Source organism: Rattus norvegicus, chromosome X, assembly GCF_036323735.1.
Source record: "Rattus norvegicus strain BN/NHsdMcwi chromosome X, GRCr8, whole genome shotgun sequence".
Lineage (NCBI taxonomy): Eukaryota > Metazoa > Chordata > Mammalia > Rodentia > Muridae > Rattus > Rattus norvegicus.
The window spans coordinates 6,787,983-6,807,967 of NC_086039.1; the positions used below are offsets into that span (position 1 = coordinate 6,787,983).

At 41.1% G+C, this 19,985-nt stretch overlaps 1 protein-coding gene across 2 annotated transcripts in view; it reads left to right on the top strand.

The window, feature by feature from the left end:
- The first annotated feature begins 404 nt into the window (after positions 1-404).
- Positions 405-19,985, top strand: part of Dipk2b (divergent protein kinase domain 2B) — a 69,459-nt gene continuing 49,878 nt past the window's right edge. The window contains exons 1-2 of one of the 2 annotated variants that reach the window (XM_039100232.2): positions 405-816; positions 16,477-16,741. In XM_039100232.2, the coding sequence (XP_038956160.1) occupies positions 578-816; positions 16,477-16,741 (504 nt within the window). In that variant the 5' untranslated portion in view covers positions 405-577. The remainder of the gene's footprint in view (positions 817-16,476; positions 16,742-19,985) is intronic. The other variant, XM_039100233.2, reaches the window with a different exon arrangement.

Genomic DNA, 19,985 nt, shown 5'->3' on the forward strand with positions numbered 1-19,985 from the left:
ATGCTGTTGAAGGTGTGCAAGTGTTGAGTGTGTGTGTGTGTATATGTATGTATGTATGTATGTATGTATGTATGTATGTATGTATGCAAGCATGTATGTATGTGTGTGTGTTCCACAGAGACAGATGTTCCAGAATGAAAACAGTGGAGGGTGGAGGCCTTCAGGTTTCTTTTAAACTCCCAGGTGGAACCTAGGTTCAACACACATCCTGCTGCATGAACCTTTCCTGCCCAGCTGGGATATCCTGTGTTTGTCGAAAGGACTACACAGGGAAGCCATAACCATTGTCCTTCCCGAATTTGCCAGTGTGCCCCTCCCCAGACTGAGGCAGCCGCCCCAAGCAGAGGAAGAGTGACTTTGGAAATGTGTTATCAGCATCCTCCATGGACTTCCTTACCTCCTGCCCAGCCTCATTAGCTGCTAGCTCTTCAGCATCCTCCGACAGAAACCTCAGAGGCTTGAACAGGGCAGCAACCTGAAGCCAGCTGCTTTTGGCAGCTTCCTTTCCGGTCAGGCCTAACCTCTGTGCAGCTCTTAGTGCACCACTGACTACCAAGGGTGCAGAGCAGAGCACAGGATGGAGCTTGGACGACCAGGGGCTGCAGCTACCGCCTTCCGTCAACGCTGGCCAGCCTGGATGCTGCTGTGGGTCTCAACCCTGAGCTGTTCTTTCTCCTTGCCAGCTTCTCTCCCTCCTTCTCTGGTACCCCGAGTCAGAAGCAGCTACACTCTGGGAAAGACATTCCTCGGTCTTGATAAATGCAATGCCTGCATCGGGACATCCATTTGTAAGAAGTTCTTTAAAGAAGAAATAAGGTCAGAATCGCCACCAAAAAAAACTTCGAAAGACAAATTGAGCTTCTCTTAGTGTGAGGATGTCTAGTTTGTGGGTGGGAGTTGAGAGAAAGGCATGTAATAGTCGAAATGGGTTGATATAGGAGGGCAAGGGTAGAAACCAAATTGCCACCCTAAATGCTAAATTCAAACGTTCCTTTTGAAACTAACTGAACATTCTTTTCTATGACTGTAGTTGCCTAGGACTGGTGAGTTTTCCCATTCATTTCTCATAATGGGAGGAATGAAATATATAGAAAGCTACTATGTGGCAGACATTTTAAACTATTCCAAGTGTTGACAGTCTGCACTCATTATTCAGACAGTAAGCAAACATGGTGGATTAAGGGCTTTGCCCAAGGCAGACCCGAAATACAAACAAGGTCAATTTGCTCCAACATTTCAGAGCTTGTTCTCTGTTGTGTGATACTGATCTGAGGAAAAAATAGAGTTTAATTCACTGCAATGCACGTTGCTCTTACAAAGAAAAAGAAAGAAAGGAAAGAAAGAAAGAGAGAGAGAGAGAAAGAAAGAAAGAAAGAAAGAAAGAAAGAAAGAAAGAAAGAAAGAAAGAAAGAAAGGTGGCCTATGAACACAGTCATGGAGCATTCAGCAAGCCTAAGAACCTTGTTTTAAGATTAAGCAGGGACCAAATGGGAACAGCCACCACAATTCTGTTCTTACCTTCTAGGTGGTCAGACAAAAAAGGACAAAATTACAAATAATTGTGAGCTTTAGTCTGATGCATACTTGAGTACAGGGTCCCACAGACAGGAGACACCGGTTCCAGAGAGGGCTTTTCTGGGGACAGGATTTCTTCTGAACAAGGACGTACACGATGAACTGAAAGTTTTTGGAAGGGGAAGGATTAAAGCAGAAGCATCTTAAGCAAAGGCAGCAGCATGGGAAGACGTGAAAGGTTCTGGTGGCTGAGACCCTAGGTGTAGGTTGCTATGGACAGAGAAGCCTGGAGGGACTTAGGAGGCACAGGCTCTTGAATGCTGGGCTAAGTAATCCGGAACTTAGCCTGTAATCTAGTGATTCCCAGTTTTTCTTTTCAGCAGTGAAGACCTTTGAACTTTACTGTTTCTCCTCCCTCCACCAAAACCTAACCTTATGCCTGCAAGATTCTGTGACCAAGCAAAAGGCATAGGCAAACTTTCTATTAGATAAAGATTCCTGTGATTATTCCATTAAATCACTTAAAAATAACAAATGGAAAAACACAATCAAAAATGTTAAATTTCTATCTTCTATTTTTTCTTTTCTTTTCTTTTTTTTTTTTGGTACTCTGCGATTGTGCAAAATGATGGACTTCTCTATGACAATTTTATGCATATATATTATGTGCCTTAATGGTATTTATCTTATTTTTTCCTGTTCCCCTTTTCCCAATACCCTTTCTTTCCTTAACTAGTCCCTGTTTATTTTCATTTCATATATTTAAAAAAATTTATATTCCTCATGTGAGAAAAATGTGATTTTTGTTTTTCTGAGTCTACCTCATTTCATCTGATATAATGATCTTCAATTCCATCCATTTTCCTAAAATATGACATACTTTTGTCATTCTGTATGGCTGAATAAAACTCCATTTGTGTGTGTGTGTGTGTGTGTGTGTGTGTGTGTGTGTGTGTGTGTCTCACAGAAAATGTTACACTTCATTTCATTTTATTTTACTTTATTTAATTGTGTTTCATGTGCATGGGTGTTTTGCCTGCATGTGTGTCTGTGCATGAAATGCATGGCTAATCTTGAGGAAACCAAAAGATTGTGTCAAATCTAGCCTTGGGACTAGAGCTAAAGGCAGTGTGAGCCACCATTTGGGTTCTGAGAATCCAACCTGGGTCCTCTGGAAGAGTGCTCTTAATCAGTGAGCTCTCTTTCTAGATCTATTAAAATGTTTTCTAAGGTTTTTAGATGTTTAATGGAGTTTACACGGGCGTTTAGTATTAAGCATGTTTGGTTTCTGTTTTGTTCTTCCTGGTGATGAAATGAAACCTCAGGCAGGGACTTTCAAATGCTAGCCAAGTGTTCTACCATTGAGCTACATCTCCAGTCCTCTCTAGCAAGCCTTTCATAAACTTTTTGTGAAGGTTGCAAAATTGAAGGATCCCTAATTAAGACTAGTCTTTTGCAGACAATAGGGAAGCTGTTAAGCTGAGAGATAAAACCTGTGTTTCAGGGGGATCTTACAGAAAACTGTAAGTAGGGTGGCCTGGGGTTATCTCAGGGACTAAAGAACCAGAAGAGAGATTACTTCTGACAAAAGAGGACAGAAAGGATACTCCTGGATTCAGCTCCGTGTTTACTTTGTTGACTGACACAATGTGAAAGGAAGTAATAGAAATATGGAGATGTTTCATTTGAACTCAGGGCTTCCCACCTAAGAAGTGGGATCCAGAGAACTGAGAATATAGTGAAGTGCTGATTTTTCAGAAAGCAGTGATCAGGATATGGATGTACTTTAAGCTCGCAGAGAAAGAAACTGCAGGATTCCACTGAAGAGTTCTAGGCTCTGATCTCCTTCATCAGCTTCAAGTTGTCCTTGCAACACTGTTTCATAAGAGTTCAAGATACCCCATGTGCACCTGAAGAGGAAGTATGTAGGAAAACATGACAGGGCAGGTTCATGGTGTCACAGCAAGGTATGTTGAGAATGCTTAAGTGCAACTTAGAGAGGCAGAGAGACTCTGTGGGCATGGACCTGTTTCTCATCTTTCTTGCTACCTTATAAATAATTTTCTTTTATTATAAGCATAGTAGTCATTTATTTTAGGAATACTGATTAAGAAAATTTCAAAATAAAAATCATATAGAACTCATTCTGAAGTGGGCTAGAGAGATGAATGTGTAGGTAAACTGCGTGCTATGAACCTGGATCCCCAGGACCCACATCAAACATAAATATGGCTACGAAGGCTTGTAACTCAAGAACTGGGAAGGAGAAGTAGATGGATCTCCAGAGACCCTGTTCAAACAAACAAGCAAATGAACAAACAAACATAATCTTAGTGTTGGGAAGGCAGAGAAGGGCATGATCCTGCAGTTCATTGATCAGCCAGGCTAGCTGAACCAGAGAGCTCCAGGTCTTGTGAGAGAACTTGTCTCAAAAATAAAATGGGAGCCTCATTCCAGCCCATGTGTGTTCTTTTGTTGGTGGTTCAATCTCTGAGAGCTCCCAGGGGTCCAGGTTAGTTGATTTTGTTGGTTTTCCTGTGGGGTTCCCTATCCAATGTTTGGCTGTGGGTATCTACATCTGTTTCAGTCCTCTGTTAGGCAGAGCCTCTTAGAGGACAGTTATGCTAGACTACTGACTGGAAGCATAAGAGAGTATCAGTAGTGTCAGGGCTCGGTGCTTGCCCATGGGTTGGGTTTTGAGTTGGGCCAGTTATTGGTTGATCATTCCTTCAGTCTCTGCTCCATCTCTGCATTTCTTTTAGTCAGGACAAATTCGTGTTGAAAGTTTTGTTAGGTGGGTTGATTTCCCTATCCCTCCATTGAAGGGAGGTCCTACCTACAGGAGGACCTTCTGCTTCCATGTCCCCACCGTTAGGCATCTTGGCTAAGTATATTCATCCAAATATACCATTCTTAAGAGTTTGTCACAGGGAATTAATAAGGGAGATGCACAGAATCTTACTGCAGGAATGTTTGACACATCACTGTTTATATTGAAAAGTGAAAAATGTTTGTTTTGTCTCAAGATAGAGGGTTAGTTAAGTATATTATAGCTGGTTGATGTAACTGAATATCATGAAGCCATTAAAATCAGATTTTGGAAAAGAATATTTAATAATGAGAACAAGTATTCTTTATATACTACTAAAGTCCTTAAAGTGTATATAAGAATGACTGGATCTTTGCACAGGTTCACATGTGCACGCATATGCTGTGTGTGTGTGTGACTGTATGGACATGAGAATTTGAATACAAATGCTCTGGTTTGTATGTGTGAGCGAAGGCCAGAGGTTGATGTCAGGTATCTTTCTCAGGTGCTCCTTATTTATTTATTTATTTATTTATTTATTTATTTATTTATTTAAATCCCAAATGCTGCCCCTCCCACCCTGGGGCATCAAGTCTTTAGAGGATTAGGCACATCTCCCATGGAGTCCAGATAAGGCAGCCCTCTGCTGGATATGTGCCTAGGGGCCTCAAACCAGTCCCTGTATGGTTGGTAGTTCAATCTCTGGAAGCTCCCAGGGGTCCAGTTTATTTGACACTTTTAGTCTTCCTGTGGGGTTGCCATCGCCTTCAGAGCCTTCAGTCCTTCCCCTAACTCTTCCATAGGGGTCCTTGACCTGCAACCTCTGTCCAAGGTTCAGCTATATTTTCATTTGCCTCAGTCAGCTGCTAGCTAGAGCCTCTCAGAGGACAGCCATGCTAGGGCTCCTGTCTGTGCACACAAAATGGCATCAGTAATAGTGTCAGGGTTTGGGGCTTGTCCATGGGATGGATCCCAAATTGATACAGTCACTGGTCAGCCATTCATTCAGTCTCTGCTCCATTTTTGTCCCTGTATCTCCTTTACACAGGACCAAAACTTTGGGTCAAAAGTTTTGTATGTGGGTTAGTGTCCTTATTCCTCCACTCTGGAGTCTGGCTGACTACCAGAGGTGGTCTATTCAGGTTCCATCTCTCCATTGTTGGGCATTTTAGCTAAGGTCACCACATTATTTACTCCTGGGAACCTCTTCCTTTCCAGGTCTCTCCTATTTTCTAGAGGTTCTGCCCGTCTCCCACCCTCACCAATGGCAGCTGTATATTTCTGTTCATTCTCCTGTCCCTCTGGCCCTCTCTCCTGTCTCTCTCCACACCTGATCCTGTCACTCTACTTCCCTTCCCCCCTCCCACTCATGTCCCTCCCTCCCTCTGCCTCCTGTGATTTTGTTTTCCCTTCTAAGTGGGATTCGAGCACCTGCACTTGGGCCTTCCTTCTTGTTTCCTTTCTTTGGGTCTGTGGGATGTACCATGATATTCTGTACATTTTGGCTAATATACAGTTATTAGTGAGTGCATAGAATGACTGCTCTTTTGGACCTGGGTTTCCTCACTCAGGATATTGGTGTTTTACCTGCACGTATGTATGTATAAGGGTGTGGGGTCTTCTGGAACTGAAGTTAGACAGTTGTGACCTGCTATGTGGGTGCTGGGGGTTGAACCTCTGGAAGAGCCCATAGTGCTCCTAAGCACTGATCCATCTCTCCAGCACCCAATCACTTGAGTTTTCTATCTTAGACATTCTTGTTGGTGTAAGGTGGAACCTCAGGGTCGTTTTGCTTTGCATTTCCCTGATGAATAAAGATGTTAGACATTTTGTTAAGTGCTTCTCAGTCATTTGAGATTCCTCTGTTGAGATTTCTCTGTTTAGCTCTGTACATTAAGAAAACAAAAAACAAACAAACAAAAACAGGACATTGATGGAGGCAGAGTTTATTGTACCCTATAGATTGAGAGCAATCCAGTCCATCATAGCAGGGAAGGTATGCCAGGGAAGACTTGGCAGCTCTGTGGCCACCGGAGGGAGCAGCAGCTGGCTGTATAGCATTGGCAGTCAGGAAATAGAATGAGGTGTATGCTGGTGTTCAGTTGGCTTTCTCCTTTTTTCTCTTTTTACTTAGTCCAGAGCCCTAGTACATGGAATAGTGCCACCCACATTCAGGATGAGTCTTTCTGCCTCTGTCCAACCTTTCTAGAAACCCCTAAAAGGCACATCCAAGAGGCCTCAGGTAATTGAGAATCCATTTAAATTCACAGTGAAATTTAACTCTTACCAAAGCAGGCAGTAATTATTGCTTTAATTCAGAACCTAACCCCAATTCAGAAGCGTTGGCAGTTCTAGTACCTACATAATCTGTCATTCATCAACCTTTCCCTGTGCCCATTCATCTACTATTTAACTGCTCACTCATCCAGACAGTCTTTCATGCATTCTTCCACCCCAACCATCATTTTACCCATTCTATGACCCTATTCTTTGAACATCTCCTCACATATGCATCTTACATCTAAATATTCACCATGGCCCATCTACACATCGAAGCATTCATTCATCCAACTGCAAGATATTGAGTATTATCTTGGTAAGAAGCTCTCTGCTAAACTCTTGAGTTATAAAGTTGAAAGAAGAAACTGTTCCTTTCCCTGGAGGATCTTATTATTGAGAAAACAAGGGAGCAAATTCATGGCTAAAGCACAATATATAAAATGGTCATTGCAGAGGGTCATGGGACCACGTAAAAAGAAAGTTATCTCAAAGAAGAGTAAAATGAATGAAGATCAGAAGGAGCATTACTTGTCTGGGGTTTAAAAGGTTAAGTAGGTGTTATCCAGATAAGAAAGAAGAAGATTGTTTCAGAGAAAGGGAAGGGCATGTCAGGGGCTTGAAAGGATACAATTATCTAAGAGTAGCCAGCAGTTTAGTGAGAACAACCCAAGCTTACAAGGAGAATAAACAGCAGGTGATGAGCCTTTTAAGAGCATTGTGGACTGTGCTAATAACAATGACTGTATCCTGAGAGTTTTAGAAAGAAGACTGATGATTTTTGGGTTCAGTATAGAGCTGAGGGATTAAAAGAGAAAAGAGAAAAGAAATACTTGAGGTATGTTTGAACACAGTAGAAGAGAAAATTTCATTCTAATTCTAGTATAGTCTCTCCAATTCCCACCATTACTACCAAACACCTAATTGTCCTACTCACCTTAATATTTCTCCCAGTTCTGAGGATGTATAGTCCTGTTAGTCTACCTTTCACGGAGTAAGAAATTCGACCAATCTCACTTCAATCATGCCCGTGACCTCAATTCAAAAGAAAATCGAATGTTGCCTGTTGTTTTCGGGGTTGATTTTTGTTTTTTTGTTTGTTTGTTTGTTTGTTTGTTTTCATTTTTGTTTGTTTCATTTGTTTTCTTTTTGATATTCTAAACTCAGGATTATAGACATTTTAGTAAATGAAGATCAGGGTCCATGTTTTCATTCTTCTAGTTAGTGAAGTAGGCAGATACTGACACTGGGAGATACACATTTCCCCTTTGCAGTAGTAAATGTCACATGATTTTGAATGGGGGAGAACCTGTCTGTTTTTCTGTCAAATTCAGTAGGGAATTCCCTTAGCCATTGCTGAACCTACAGATCACCTACCAAAACATGTTGTCATCACATCAGAATCTCCTCAGAAAATGACAACAGAAAAAAAGGACAATGACCTTGTCCCACAGAGTAGGAAATTTCTTTCCATTCAACTCTACAAGTTAGTTGAGTGGAAGCCCTGGGAGTTACGTCCCTTTATCACTAACTTTCTTTGATTCTTCAGACAAGTCACATATACTCTGTCTTCCCCTTTCTTGTCCCCAAAACAAAATGCACAAGGACCCCAAAACAAGGGCACAATGTCAGAATATGCTTTCAGGATTTGTCAGTTCTAGCCTTTAATAATATTATTGAACTTCTCTTATGAGCTAAATTCATAAAATGGACTATTATAGGAATAAACATTGGGAAAGTAGTGAAGGTTTCAAGCTTTGCATCCTTGAATGCCATTTTTTCCAATTCCTGATCAAATGTCTTTGGAAAAATGATGTAGTCATTCCATGTTTCAGGGTCTTCATCTGTACAATTCATAATGCTATCAACCTCATAGGTATATTGAAAGGATTTTGTGCTGAAGAGGTAGCTCGGTAGTAGAACATTTGCCTAATGTGTTTGTTGACCTGGGTACAATTTTTAATATCACTCACAAAGATTAAACAAGGGGTTGGGGATTTAGCTCAGTGGTATAGCGCTTGCCTAGCAAGTGCAAGGCCCAGGGTTCGGTCCCCAGCTCCGAAAAAAAAAAAAAAAAACAAAGATTAAACAGATTAATTATACAAAAAGCATTTAAGAAGGAAGTTGACATACTTAAAGATTTTTTAAGTGTATATTACTATCATTATCATCTCATTGTAAATCTGAAGTTCCAGGAGCTTTGTAGGTTTGGTACTTCATGACTAAGAGAAGCTACTGGAAGCAGGACTACCTCAGGGCCCTGAGCCCTTTCTAGTCCTTCTTAGAAGGGAAAATGAGTCCCCACAGTTGTCCTGAAGCTTCTGGAAATGTTTACTTTTTTGAGCTTTTTACAAGTTAATCTTCAATATTCCTATGGCAAGGTTCTTGAGAAGAACCCCTTGTGCTTGCAACCATTGCAATTTGCACCATTGCACTGCAGAAGTATCTTGCTGAGAGCATTTACCAACTGTGAGAGGCTGGAGCTCTAATATGAAAGAGCCTCAGAGACCTGAATGCTCCAGCTCTTGTCCCTTGTTGACCTTTTCCCCTTAATTTTGTCTGTGGCTTGCCTTACTATCTAAATACTAGGAATTAACTGGAAGTGTGATTCAGTTGTAGTACATTTTGGTAGCATACACAAGGCCCTGAGCTTCATCCACAGTACTACAAATAACAAACAAATAATCAGTGGAAAACATGTAATCTCTAAGCAAAGCTGAATTATGAGTAAGCAAATGAAACAATATACAGTTTGGGGTTCATCAAAATTCTAATTCATTGAAAATATACTAGTCAAAACTCATTAGCAGGTGCTACTCAGTCATTTAATAGTGTTTAATGGCAAGAATTTAAAAATCTCCTTTAAGTTCAGTATTTGATGTAGTCTGATTTTCACTTGCAATATGACCTTCAGTTAATAATAATAAAGGCAAACTTTTCTGAGTAATTTTTTCACACATAAATCAAAAGCAGATTCAACATTCTTCCCTGATGGAAATGTCAGCACACAGCTGGAGATGTGACTCTTTAAATAGGGTAGCCATGAGTCTAGGAAATCAGCAGATGATAATAGACTGGTGCCTTTCCCCTGAGGAGGATTAAAAGCTGACCAAACCACAGTGCACAATCACATACCTGCTGGAACCAGATGGCTTCAAATTTAATGGAAATTAATCAGACATGGCTGCCTGAAATTTGCTTGTTGTTGATGACTTAAATCAATGTTGGTGGTGCTTCTTGGGGTTAGATATGGGGGTATTGTGGTCTTTCAAGCTCAAGCCCAAGAGACTCTTGGAGAAAACTGTTTTCAAGACCCAAGCATTGGTCAAAATATGAGTGGCTTAGACAAATAAGAGTACATTAAGCAAAATACTTGGGGATTTATGACCCTGACTGTCAACATTGTGTTAGATTTTGAACAAGACACTTAAGCTCTATTTGCTTCTGTTTCCATATCTGTAAGGCAAGAGTGGAGTATAAAAAGAACCAAAAGTGTAAAGCTATTATCTTTTTTTTAATTTATTTTTTTTATTAATTTGAGTATTTCTTTTTTTTTTACAAGAAATTTACACTGTTATTTATTGCTTGTTAATCAATTGAAATCTTTGACTAATTTCACGTCACCTTATTCAGTGACTCCTAAGCTCACTGATCTCTCATCTCTCTTGCATTGTATCAAACATCAAAATATTTGGAGCGATAAGTAGCTCTGTCCTGAGCTACATAATGGCAAAATAATGTTCCCAAACAACAACGACAACAAAATCATCATCATTGTCATCATTTTAGCTTTAAAAAGGAAATTGTGAAATCTTCTGTTTTTACCTCTGGTCTTTGTTTTATTTCTCTAAATAGGTAGAGTGTTTGCTTGACATGCACAAAGCTTTGTTTCAATCCACAGTTCCATTTAAATCAAGAATAGTGGTGCACCATAATCTCAGTACTGGGAGGTGGAGGTGGAAAGGTCAGAAGTTGAACATTTTTCATCGATGTTCTGGAAAGCAAAAGAGTGAAATCTTTAGCACTGTAGGGCTGAGCTGTGCTGAGTTCTGGCTGTAGGCCTGACACTCAGAGTTGTTCTTTTGTGGGTTTGCTCTTCTCATTACAAACTGAGAATAATCATATCTACATCACAGGATAACCACTATGAATCAGAAAAGAAGTGCAGAATGATTAACCAGAGCACTTTATGAACTGGAAATTTTTTTTCCTTTAATTGAAAATGGATTTTTTTCATACAATATATTCTGATCAGTTTCCACTCACCCTACTCTTTCCAGGTCCTTCTCACATCTCCTTTCATTCAGATCCACATCCTTTCTTTCTCTCATTCTAAAAGAAAAGGCATCTAAGGAATAAACTAAGATAAATCAAAAAACAAATTGGAATGTGACAAAAGAGCCAAAGAAAAAGCATTTAAAAAAATGCACATAGACTCAGAGACACACAGAGTCTCACACACAAGAATCCCATGAAAACACAAACCTAGAAGCCATAAAATATACAAAAAGATCTGTAAGGGTGGAGGAAAGCCCTTACTTAACATTATAAGACAAAGAACCTCCAAAGATACCATTGAGTTCATTTTCTGTTGGCTATCTACTGCTAATTAGGCAGCTTACTCTTTTTTTTTTCTCTCCATCTTTATAAAATTGGATATTTCTTATTTATATTTCAATTGTTATTACCTTTCCCAGTTTCCAGGCAAACATCCCCCTGATCCCTTCCCCTCCCCTTCTATATGGGTGTTCCCTTCCCCATCCTCCCTCCCATTACTGCTCTCCCCCCAACAATCACGTTCACTGGGGGTTCAGTCTTGGAAGGACCAAGGGCTTCCCCTTCCACTGGTGCTCTTACTAGGCTATTCATTGCTACCTATGCAGTTGGAGCCCAGGGTCAGTCCATGTATAGTCTTTGGGTAGTGGCTTAGTCCCTGGAAGCTCTGGTTGGTTGGCATTGTTGTTCATATGGGGTCTCAAGCCCCTTCAAGCTCTTTCAGTCCTTTCTCTGATTCCTTCAACCGGGGTCCAGTTCTCAGTTCAGTGGTTTGCTGTTGGCATTCGCCTATGTATTTGCCATATTCTGGCTGTGTCTCTCAGAAGAGACCTATATCCAGTTCCTATCAGCCTGCACTTCTTTGCTTCATCCATCTTATCTAGTTTGGTGGCTGTATATGTATGGGCCACATGTGGGGCAGGCTCTGAATGGGTGTTCCTTCAGCCTCTGTTCCCTCCCAAGGGTATTCTTGTTTCCCCCCCCCTTTTTTTTTTTTTGCATTTGACCAAATTTAAAAATAACTTATATTTTAAAATCATTTATAACCATGAGCTTTTCTACCCACACCCCAGTTCCCGAATAACTCAGAGGCTATTTATTCATGAATAAAAGCCTAGGTCATAAGCTAGGTGTGTTCACAAACTAGCTTGTAACTTATTTTTTTTTCTTTTTTTTTTCTTTTTCATTTTTTTTTATTTAGAGAATACTTTATTAGTTTTTGTAATCAAACCCACGTATATAAGACCTTACATATTTAATACAGTGTGTTACCCCTGTACAAATGGAAAAAACTTAAGTTCAACATTTCTAGACCAATATGGCTGTTAATTTCTGTACAGTGCCAACTCAACACAGTAAACGGGGATACTTTTTTCGAAAGTTGACAGCACAGGTAAAGTTTCAAAAAATTCAAATTATATATCTGTATATATATATTTATATTTATATAAAAAGACCAATAATAGCAGTGTGTTATGCATCAACAGCAGCAACAGCTTTTCCAGGTTCTGCAGTCATCTGAACAAAACTGTAGAGACATCCAGCACACTCCATTAAAAAAAAAAAGTAAAAAAACAAAACCCGAGAAAACAGCACAGTTCTGTTACTCTTGTGGTACCTGGCACCATTTTTTTTTTAAATTAGCTTCTCAATCATCATCTGGAAAGAAAACATTCTGAGCAACATCATTAAAAACAGCTCTGATAAAGCACGGTCACTACTACGTATCATAAAGCAGGTACAAGCTATTTTACATCCACAGAGGTATGATACAGTACTGTCCTACATCTATAATACTAGAGGATACAATTTAAAAGGCATTATTTGAGACTTGATTCTACTTTTCCAGCAGAGGGCCCAAAGGATGGTGTGACACAGCTTTGTAAAGAAACATACTCTAGACAGGATTTCCTTTCACTAGTGGCACACTTCTAAGGATTCATTCTCTCCATGAATGTCAGCTAAAACCGTTATTAAAAAAATGAAATATCCCTAGAACAAAACCGTATAACCACCGGATTCACATGAAGATGACCTAGTGGAGACAAGCTGGACCTCACCTTACCAACAAGCTATCAAATCTGTTATGTTTAAACAGTGAGACCTCCAAGGAAGGAGATGCCAAGTAGTGCTTCAAAGCTTCGGACCACAATCAAACACAGCATCCTTTTCAACAGAAGCAGAAGCTCATCTGAATATGCGCATGGATGCTGACATCAACATTTAATCATCTCCTCACTCATCCAGGAAGAGGGGGAGATCAGTTACTACTGTACTTTATTGTGTTCAACCAAATCACCATGTTACAAAAATAGCAAGCTGCCATAATAAAAAATAAGGCTCCTCTATCCAGCACCAGATAGCATCATTTTACTTTCAAGCCTAGAAATTGCACACTTGTATATAAACCAACCGAAGATGAGGATTGAGAGTTCATCTTGGTGGATTTTTCCTTTGATGAATATGAAGTGTCCTTCCTTATCTTTTTTGATGACTTTTAATTGAAAATTGATTTTATTTGATATTAGAATGGCTACTCCAGCTTGCTTCTTCTGACCATTTGCTTGGAAAGTTGTTTTCCAGCCTTTCACTCTGAGGTAGTGTCTGTCTTTGTCTCTGAGGTGTGTTTCCTGTAGGCAGCAGAATGCAGGGTCCTCATTGCGTATCCAGTTTGTTAATCTATGTCTTTTTATTGGGGAGTTGAGGCCATTGATATTGAGAGATATTAAGGAATAGTGATTATTGCTTCCTGTTATATTCATATTTGGATGTGAGGTTATGTTTGTGTGCTTTCATTCTCCTTGTTTTGTTGCCAAGACGATTAGTTTCTTGCTTCTTCTAGGGTATAGCTTGCCTCCTTATGTTGGGCTTTACCCTTTATTATCCTTTGTAGTGCTGGATTTGTAGAAAGATATTGTGTAAATTTGGTTTTGTCATGGAATATCTTGGTTTCTCCATCTATGTTAATTGAGAGTTTTGCAGGATACAGTAACCTGGGCTGGCATTTGTGTTCTCTTAGGGTCTGTATGACATCTGTCCAGGATCTTCTGGCCTTCATAGTTTCTGGCGAAAAGTCTGGTGTGATTCTGATAGGTCTGCCTTTATATGTTACTTGACCTTTTTCCCTTACTGCTTTTAATATTCTTTCTTTATTTTGTGCGTTTGGTGTTTTGACAATTATGTGACGGGAGGTGTTTCTTTTCTGGTCCAATCTATTTGGAGTTCTGTAGGCTTCTTGTATGCCTATGGGTATCTCTTTTTTTAGGTTAGGGAAGTTTTCTTCTATGATTTTGTTGAAGATATTTACTGGTCCTTTGAGCTGGGAGTCTTCACTCTCTTCTATACCTATTATCCTTAGGTTTGATCTTCTCATTGAGTCCTGGATTTCCTGTATGTTTTGGACCAGTAGCTTTTTCCGCTTTACATTATCTTTGACAGTTGAGTCAATGGTTTCTATGGAATCTTCTGCTCCTGAGATTCTCTCTTCCATCTCTTGTATTCTGTTGGTGAAGCTTGTATCTACAGCTCCTTGTCTTTTCTTTTGATTTTCTATGTCCAGGGTTATTTCCATGTGTTCTTTCTTGATTGCTTCTATTTCCATTTTTAATTCCTTCAACTGTTTGATTGTGTTTTCCTGGAATTCTTTCAGGGATTTTTGCGATTCCTCTCTGTAGGCTTCTACTTGTTCTCTAAGGGAGTTCTTTATGTCTTTCTTGAAGTCCTCCAGCATCATGATCAAATATGATTTTGAAACTAGATCTTGCTTTTCTGGTGTGTTTGGATATTCAGTGTTTGCTTTGGTGGGAGAATTGGGCTCCGATGATGCCATGTAGTCTTGGTTTCTGTTGCTTGGGTTCCTGCGCTTGCCTCTCGCCATCAGATTATCTCTAGTGTTACTTTGTTCTGCTATTTCTGACCGTGGCTAGGCTGTCCTATAAGCCTGTGTGTCAGGAGTGCTGTAGACCTGTTTTCCTGTTTTCTTTCAGCCAGTTATGGGGACAGAGTGTTCTGCTTTCGGGCGTGTAGTTTTTCCTCTCTACAGGTCTTCAGCTGTTCCTGTGGGCCTGTGTCTTGAGTTCACCAGGCAGGTTTCTTGCAGGGGAAAAGTTGGTCCTACCTGTGGTTCCAAGGCTCAAGTTTGCTCGTGGGGTACTGCCTAAGTCCTCTCCGCGGCGGCAGCAACCGGGAAGATCTGCGCCGCTCTTTCCGGGAGCCTCCGTGCACCAGGGTTCCAGATGGCGTTTGGTGTTTTCCTCTGGCGTCTGGATGTGCACAGAGTGCAGTCTCTTCTGGTTTCCCAGGCGTGTCCGCCTCTCTGAAGGTTTAGCTCTCCCTCCCACGGGATTTGGGTGCAGAGAACTGTTTATCCGGTCTGTTTCCTTCAGGTTCTGGCGGTGTCTCAGGCGCAGGGATCCTGCCGCTCCTGGGCCCTCCCCTACGGGAACCCAGAGGCCTTATACAGTTGCCTCTTGGGCCAGGGATGTGGGCAGGGGTGGGCAGTGTTGGTGGTCTCCTCCGCTCTGCAGCCTCAGGAGTGCCCACCTGATCAGGCGGTGAGGTCTCTCTCCCACGGGGTTTGGGAGCAGAGAGCTCGAGTATTTCTTATATACATTTCGAGTGTTATTTCCTTTCCCGGTTTCCGGGCACACATCCCCCTCCCCCCTCCCCTTCCTTATGGGTGTTCCCCTCCCAACCCTCCCCCCATTGCCGCCCTCCCCCCAACAGTCTAGTTCACTGGGGGTTCAGTCTTAGCAGGACCCAGGGCTTCCCCTTCCACTGGTGCTCTTACTAGGATATTCATTGCTACCTATGGGGTCAGAGTCCAGGGTCAGTCCATGTATAGTCTTTAGGTAGTGGCTTAGTCCCTGGAAGCTCTGGTTGCTTGGCATTGTTGTACATATGGGGTCTCGAGCCCCTTCAAGCTCTTCCAGTTCTTTCTCTGATTCCTTCAACGGGGGTCCTATTCTCAGTTCAGTGGTTTGCTGCTGGCATTCGCCTCTGTATTTGCTGTATTCTGGCTGTGTCTCTCAGGAGCGATCTACATCTGGCTCCTGTCGGCCTGTACTTCTTTGCTTCATCCATCTTGTCTAATTGGGTGGCTGTATATGTATGGGCCACATGAGGGGCAGGCTCTGAATGGGTGTTCCTTCAGTCTCTGTTTTAATCTTTGCCTCTCTCTTCCCTGCCAAGGGTATTCTTGTTCCCCTTTTAAAGAAGGAGTGAAGCATTCACATTTTGATCATCCGTCTTGAGTTTCATTTGTTCTAGGCATCTAGGGTAACTCAAGCATTTGGGCTAATAGCCACTTTTCAATGAGTGCATACCATGTACGTCTTTCTGTGATTGGGTTAGCTCACTCAGGATGATGAAGTTGATGTTCAAAGAGCCACAGTTGGCCCTTCTGTACGTTGGAGGTCCTGATAGTTTCCGAGTGACTTCTTTTCACATCTTATGTTTGGCCAAATACAGATAATCCTTTTGTAAAAGGAGTTTAGAATAAATCAAAGGAAGAGAAATGATCAGACAGGCTATTGTCCCATTTTTCTGCTTCTCAGCTCTGCTGACCTCTAACTTACATGTTTGTCCTATGCTTCCTGCAGGTTGGACAACTCACTGGTTTCCCACTTGGGACTGCCTTCTCAGGACTTGCTTTCTTATGCTGCAAATTACTCAGATGACTCTAAAACCTGGCGCCCTGTGGAGATTTCTCGACTGGTCAGCAAGTACCAAAGTGAGATCTCTGACAAGAGGATCTGTGCCTCTGCATCAGGACCAAAGACCTGCAGCATTGAGCGCATCCTTCGGAAAACAGGAAGGTTCCAGAAATGGCTTCAGGCCAAGCGCCTCACACCTGACCTGGTGCAGGTGAGTGTGGGCCATGGGTGGAATGAGGGGTGGCAAGAGACATTCACTCATACATCACACCTTATACCTCAGAACACAGAAGCTCTCAAACTTGTAGGTTATCACCCCTTTGGGGGTTGAATGACCCTCCCACAGGAGTCTCTTCCAATGATCAGAAAACACCGATATTGGTTTACAATTCGTAACAGTAGCAAAAATAAAGTTATGAAGTAGCAACAAAAACGATTTTATGGTTGGAGCTTACCATGAGAAACTATATGTATTAAAGGGTCATAGCCTTGGCAAAGTTGAGAACCACTGCTCTAACAAAAAGCAGAAATATTGGTTTATCTAATGTGTGACAAAACAATTATAAAACAGAGTGGCTTGCGACAAGAAAGGAACTAATCAAAATTGTCTTGTAACGCTCTGTCATATTGTCATCTACCACTCTCTTCTATGTGATCCTCAGTGGTTATTTAATAAATAGTCTCTGACTGTCATCTTTGACCTGAAGCTTTGAAACCCTTAGGAGCCCTTACCAGACCACTCCTCGGACAGGGTTAAACTTACCTGCAACATTCCCCCTGGGTGCTTTCTCAACCCTCAGGTGAGCTGTGCTGCTCTCTACAGAAGCTCCCACACAAAGGCCAGAAATGGTTGCATGTGACTGTCATCTCAGTAGTCAGAAAGTAAAAGCAGGAGCATGCCACAAAGTTGGAGGCCAGTTTTAACTACATAATGAGACTGTAACACACACACACACACACACACACACACACACACAACACACAACACACAACACACAACACACACACACCATTGATTCTGTTCTGTTCCTTTAGGAATCCTGACTAGTACATGTGAAAACTGTTCTGAAATCTGGTGTCAGAAAAAGAACGGTCCTGGTCTAAAAGGTACCATGTGACACTGGATAAAGTTGTGGTTTCCAAGGCAGTCCTTTTCCCCTAGCTAACAAGTTCATAGTGAGACACACAGTCCCCCAAGGCAAGACTATTTCCATCTTGAAACTGAGAAACATTGCAAAAGAAGGAACTTTCTGATATACAAGATGCATTCCAAAGTCTGTGAGGATCTCTGCTATCACACCAGACAGCAGAGTGATGATCCCATTCCAGGGAGCAATGAAAATAGTTCATTCAACACAACTAAGTAGCCAGTGGGTTAAAACTTCAGGAGTCTGAACTCAAGATGTTTATTTAAGACATAGCTAAACTCAGCAAAATTTGGTGAATAGCTTCCTGGTGATAACTAAATCCCATGTGCACAAGAAAGCTTAAGACATGACTTCATTTATACTTTCATAAAGTACCTGTGACATCTTCCATAATTATAGGTCCGATAGATTGACAAGCTCTTGAGACAAGCTCATGTCTCTGTCATACAATAGAAAAGTCACCAGTCTTCTCCCAGCCTTATGGGTGGAAAACAGGTTATACATTTCTCTCCTTGGAGAGACAGCTATATGTGTTTAATATTCCTGGTTCCTCTAGTCCTTATCTGTGAACACAAGAACCTTCATGCCTCCCATAAATTACAGTCATTACAAGGTAGCTAGATCAGTCTTAGGCTCTAGACCAGTGGTTCTCACCCTTCCTAATGCTGCAATACTTTAATGCAGTTCCTCTTGTTGTTATGACCCTCGACCATAAAATTATTTCATTGTTACTTCATAACTGTAATTTTGCTAGTTATGAACTATAATGTAAATATCTGATATGCAGGATATCCTATATGAGTGTCAACCCAGAAGTTGAAAAACACTGCTGTAGACTAAGGTAAACTATTCCCCTTGTGCCCTAGACACTTTCATAATAACAATAGACTGAGAATTATCCTGCAAGTCCTGATAAGTTCAAAGCACATCTGGAGTCACCTGTATTAGCATATGTGGACATCAAGGTGTAGGCCAGAGACCCATTTTGATGGTTTAAATATGCTTGACCCAATGAGTGGCACTATTTGAAGGTGTGGCCTTGTTGGAGTAGGCATGGCCTTGTTGAAGAAGTGTGTCACTGTGGGTGTTGGGCTTGGAGACTCTCCTCCTAGCTGCCTAGACACCGGTCTTCTAGTTACCTTTGGAACAAGACGTGGAACTCTCAGCTCCTCTACCCCTACATCTGCCTGAATCCTGCTATGCTTTCTGTCTTGATGATAATAGACTAAACTACAGAACCTGTAAGCTAGCCCCAACTAAATGTCATCCTTCATAAGAGCTCTTGGTCATAGTGTCTCTTCACGCCAATGAAAACCCTAACTAAGACACCCATGGAGCATTAAAACTGTGCTTGAATCTCAACTCTATCACTAAAAGCTGAAACAGAGTCCCAGGAAAAATTGAGTGCTTTGGGTTCTCATTCATACATTCAACAAACTACTGTGCTTCAACTGGGATTTGGAGATGAATCACATGTAGCCTACTCTCCCGGGAGCATTGGGCTCAATGATGGAGACAGAAAGCTCACAAACTACCAATTCTTTCATGTTGTAATATCTCTAAGAGGACAAGGAAAAGACTACTGACTTGAGTCTTTCATTCACTGACCAGTGGCCTTAAATTTAAGCCTTAGACTTACCTCACTCTGCTTTGACCTTCCTGCTGAAGAATGAAATAGGAACAGGGCTTCTGGATAAGCTCAAAGGCCCTCCAAGATTTGACATTCTTTGACTTCTGTGGCTCTGCTGTGTTTATTTCACAGACAGACATGAAGCCTATTATCACTGGATTTTCTCATTTCTAAAATGGCAGTGCATGCTCTCTGTTCTGCCTGATTCCTTCATCCTAGTATGTTTAGAGATAGGAAATGCATTGGAAAAAAAGGCCATCAAAGAAATACATGTGGTGTTTTGATAATAAATGATCCCCTTTCTTTTATTTATTATGCAAATATTTTCTCCATCCATTTTTTTTAATTTTGCATTTGACATGTACTTACAAGTTTTCACTTCTTTCTACCCAAACATCTCTTACCAGCACTTAGTAAGACAGCCCATACCATAACCACACTTTCCTTTGGTCCTCCCTAACCCATCTTTTCATCTCTAGTAGACTTTCTTCTTCCTTATAAAACAAAAGACAAAAAATATCAACAATCATTTTATAGATTCTAGAAATATCCCATTGATTTTCATTCACTAAGATCAAAGTCATCAGTATTCTTTTCTGGCAGAGTCTTCTCCCTTTCTTGTCATACTTTCTTCCCAGAGATCCTTTGCCTTTGGCATCTACAACCTGCCAGCTCTT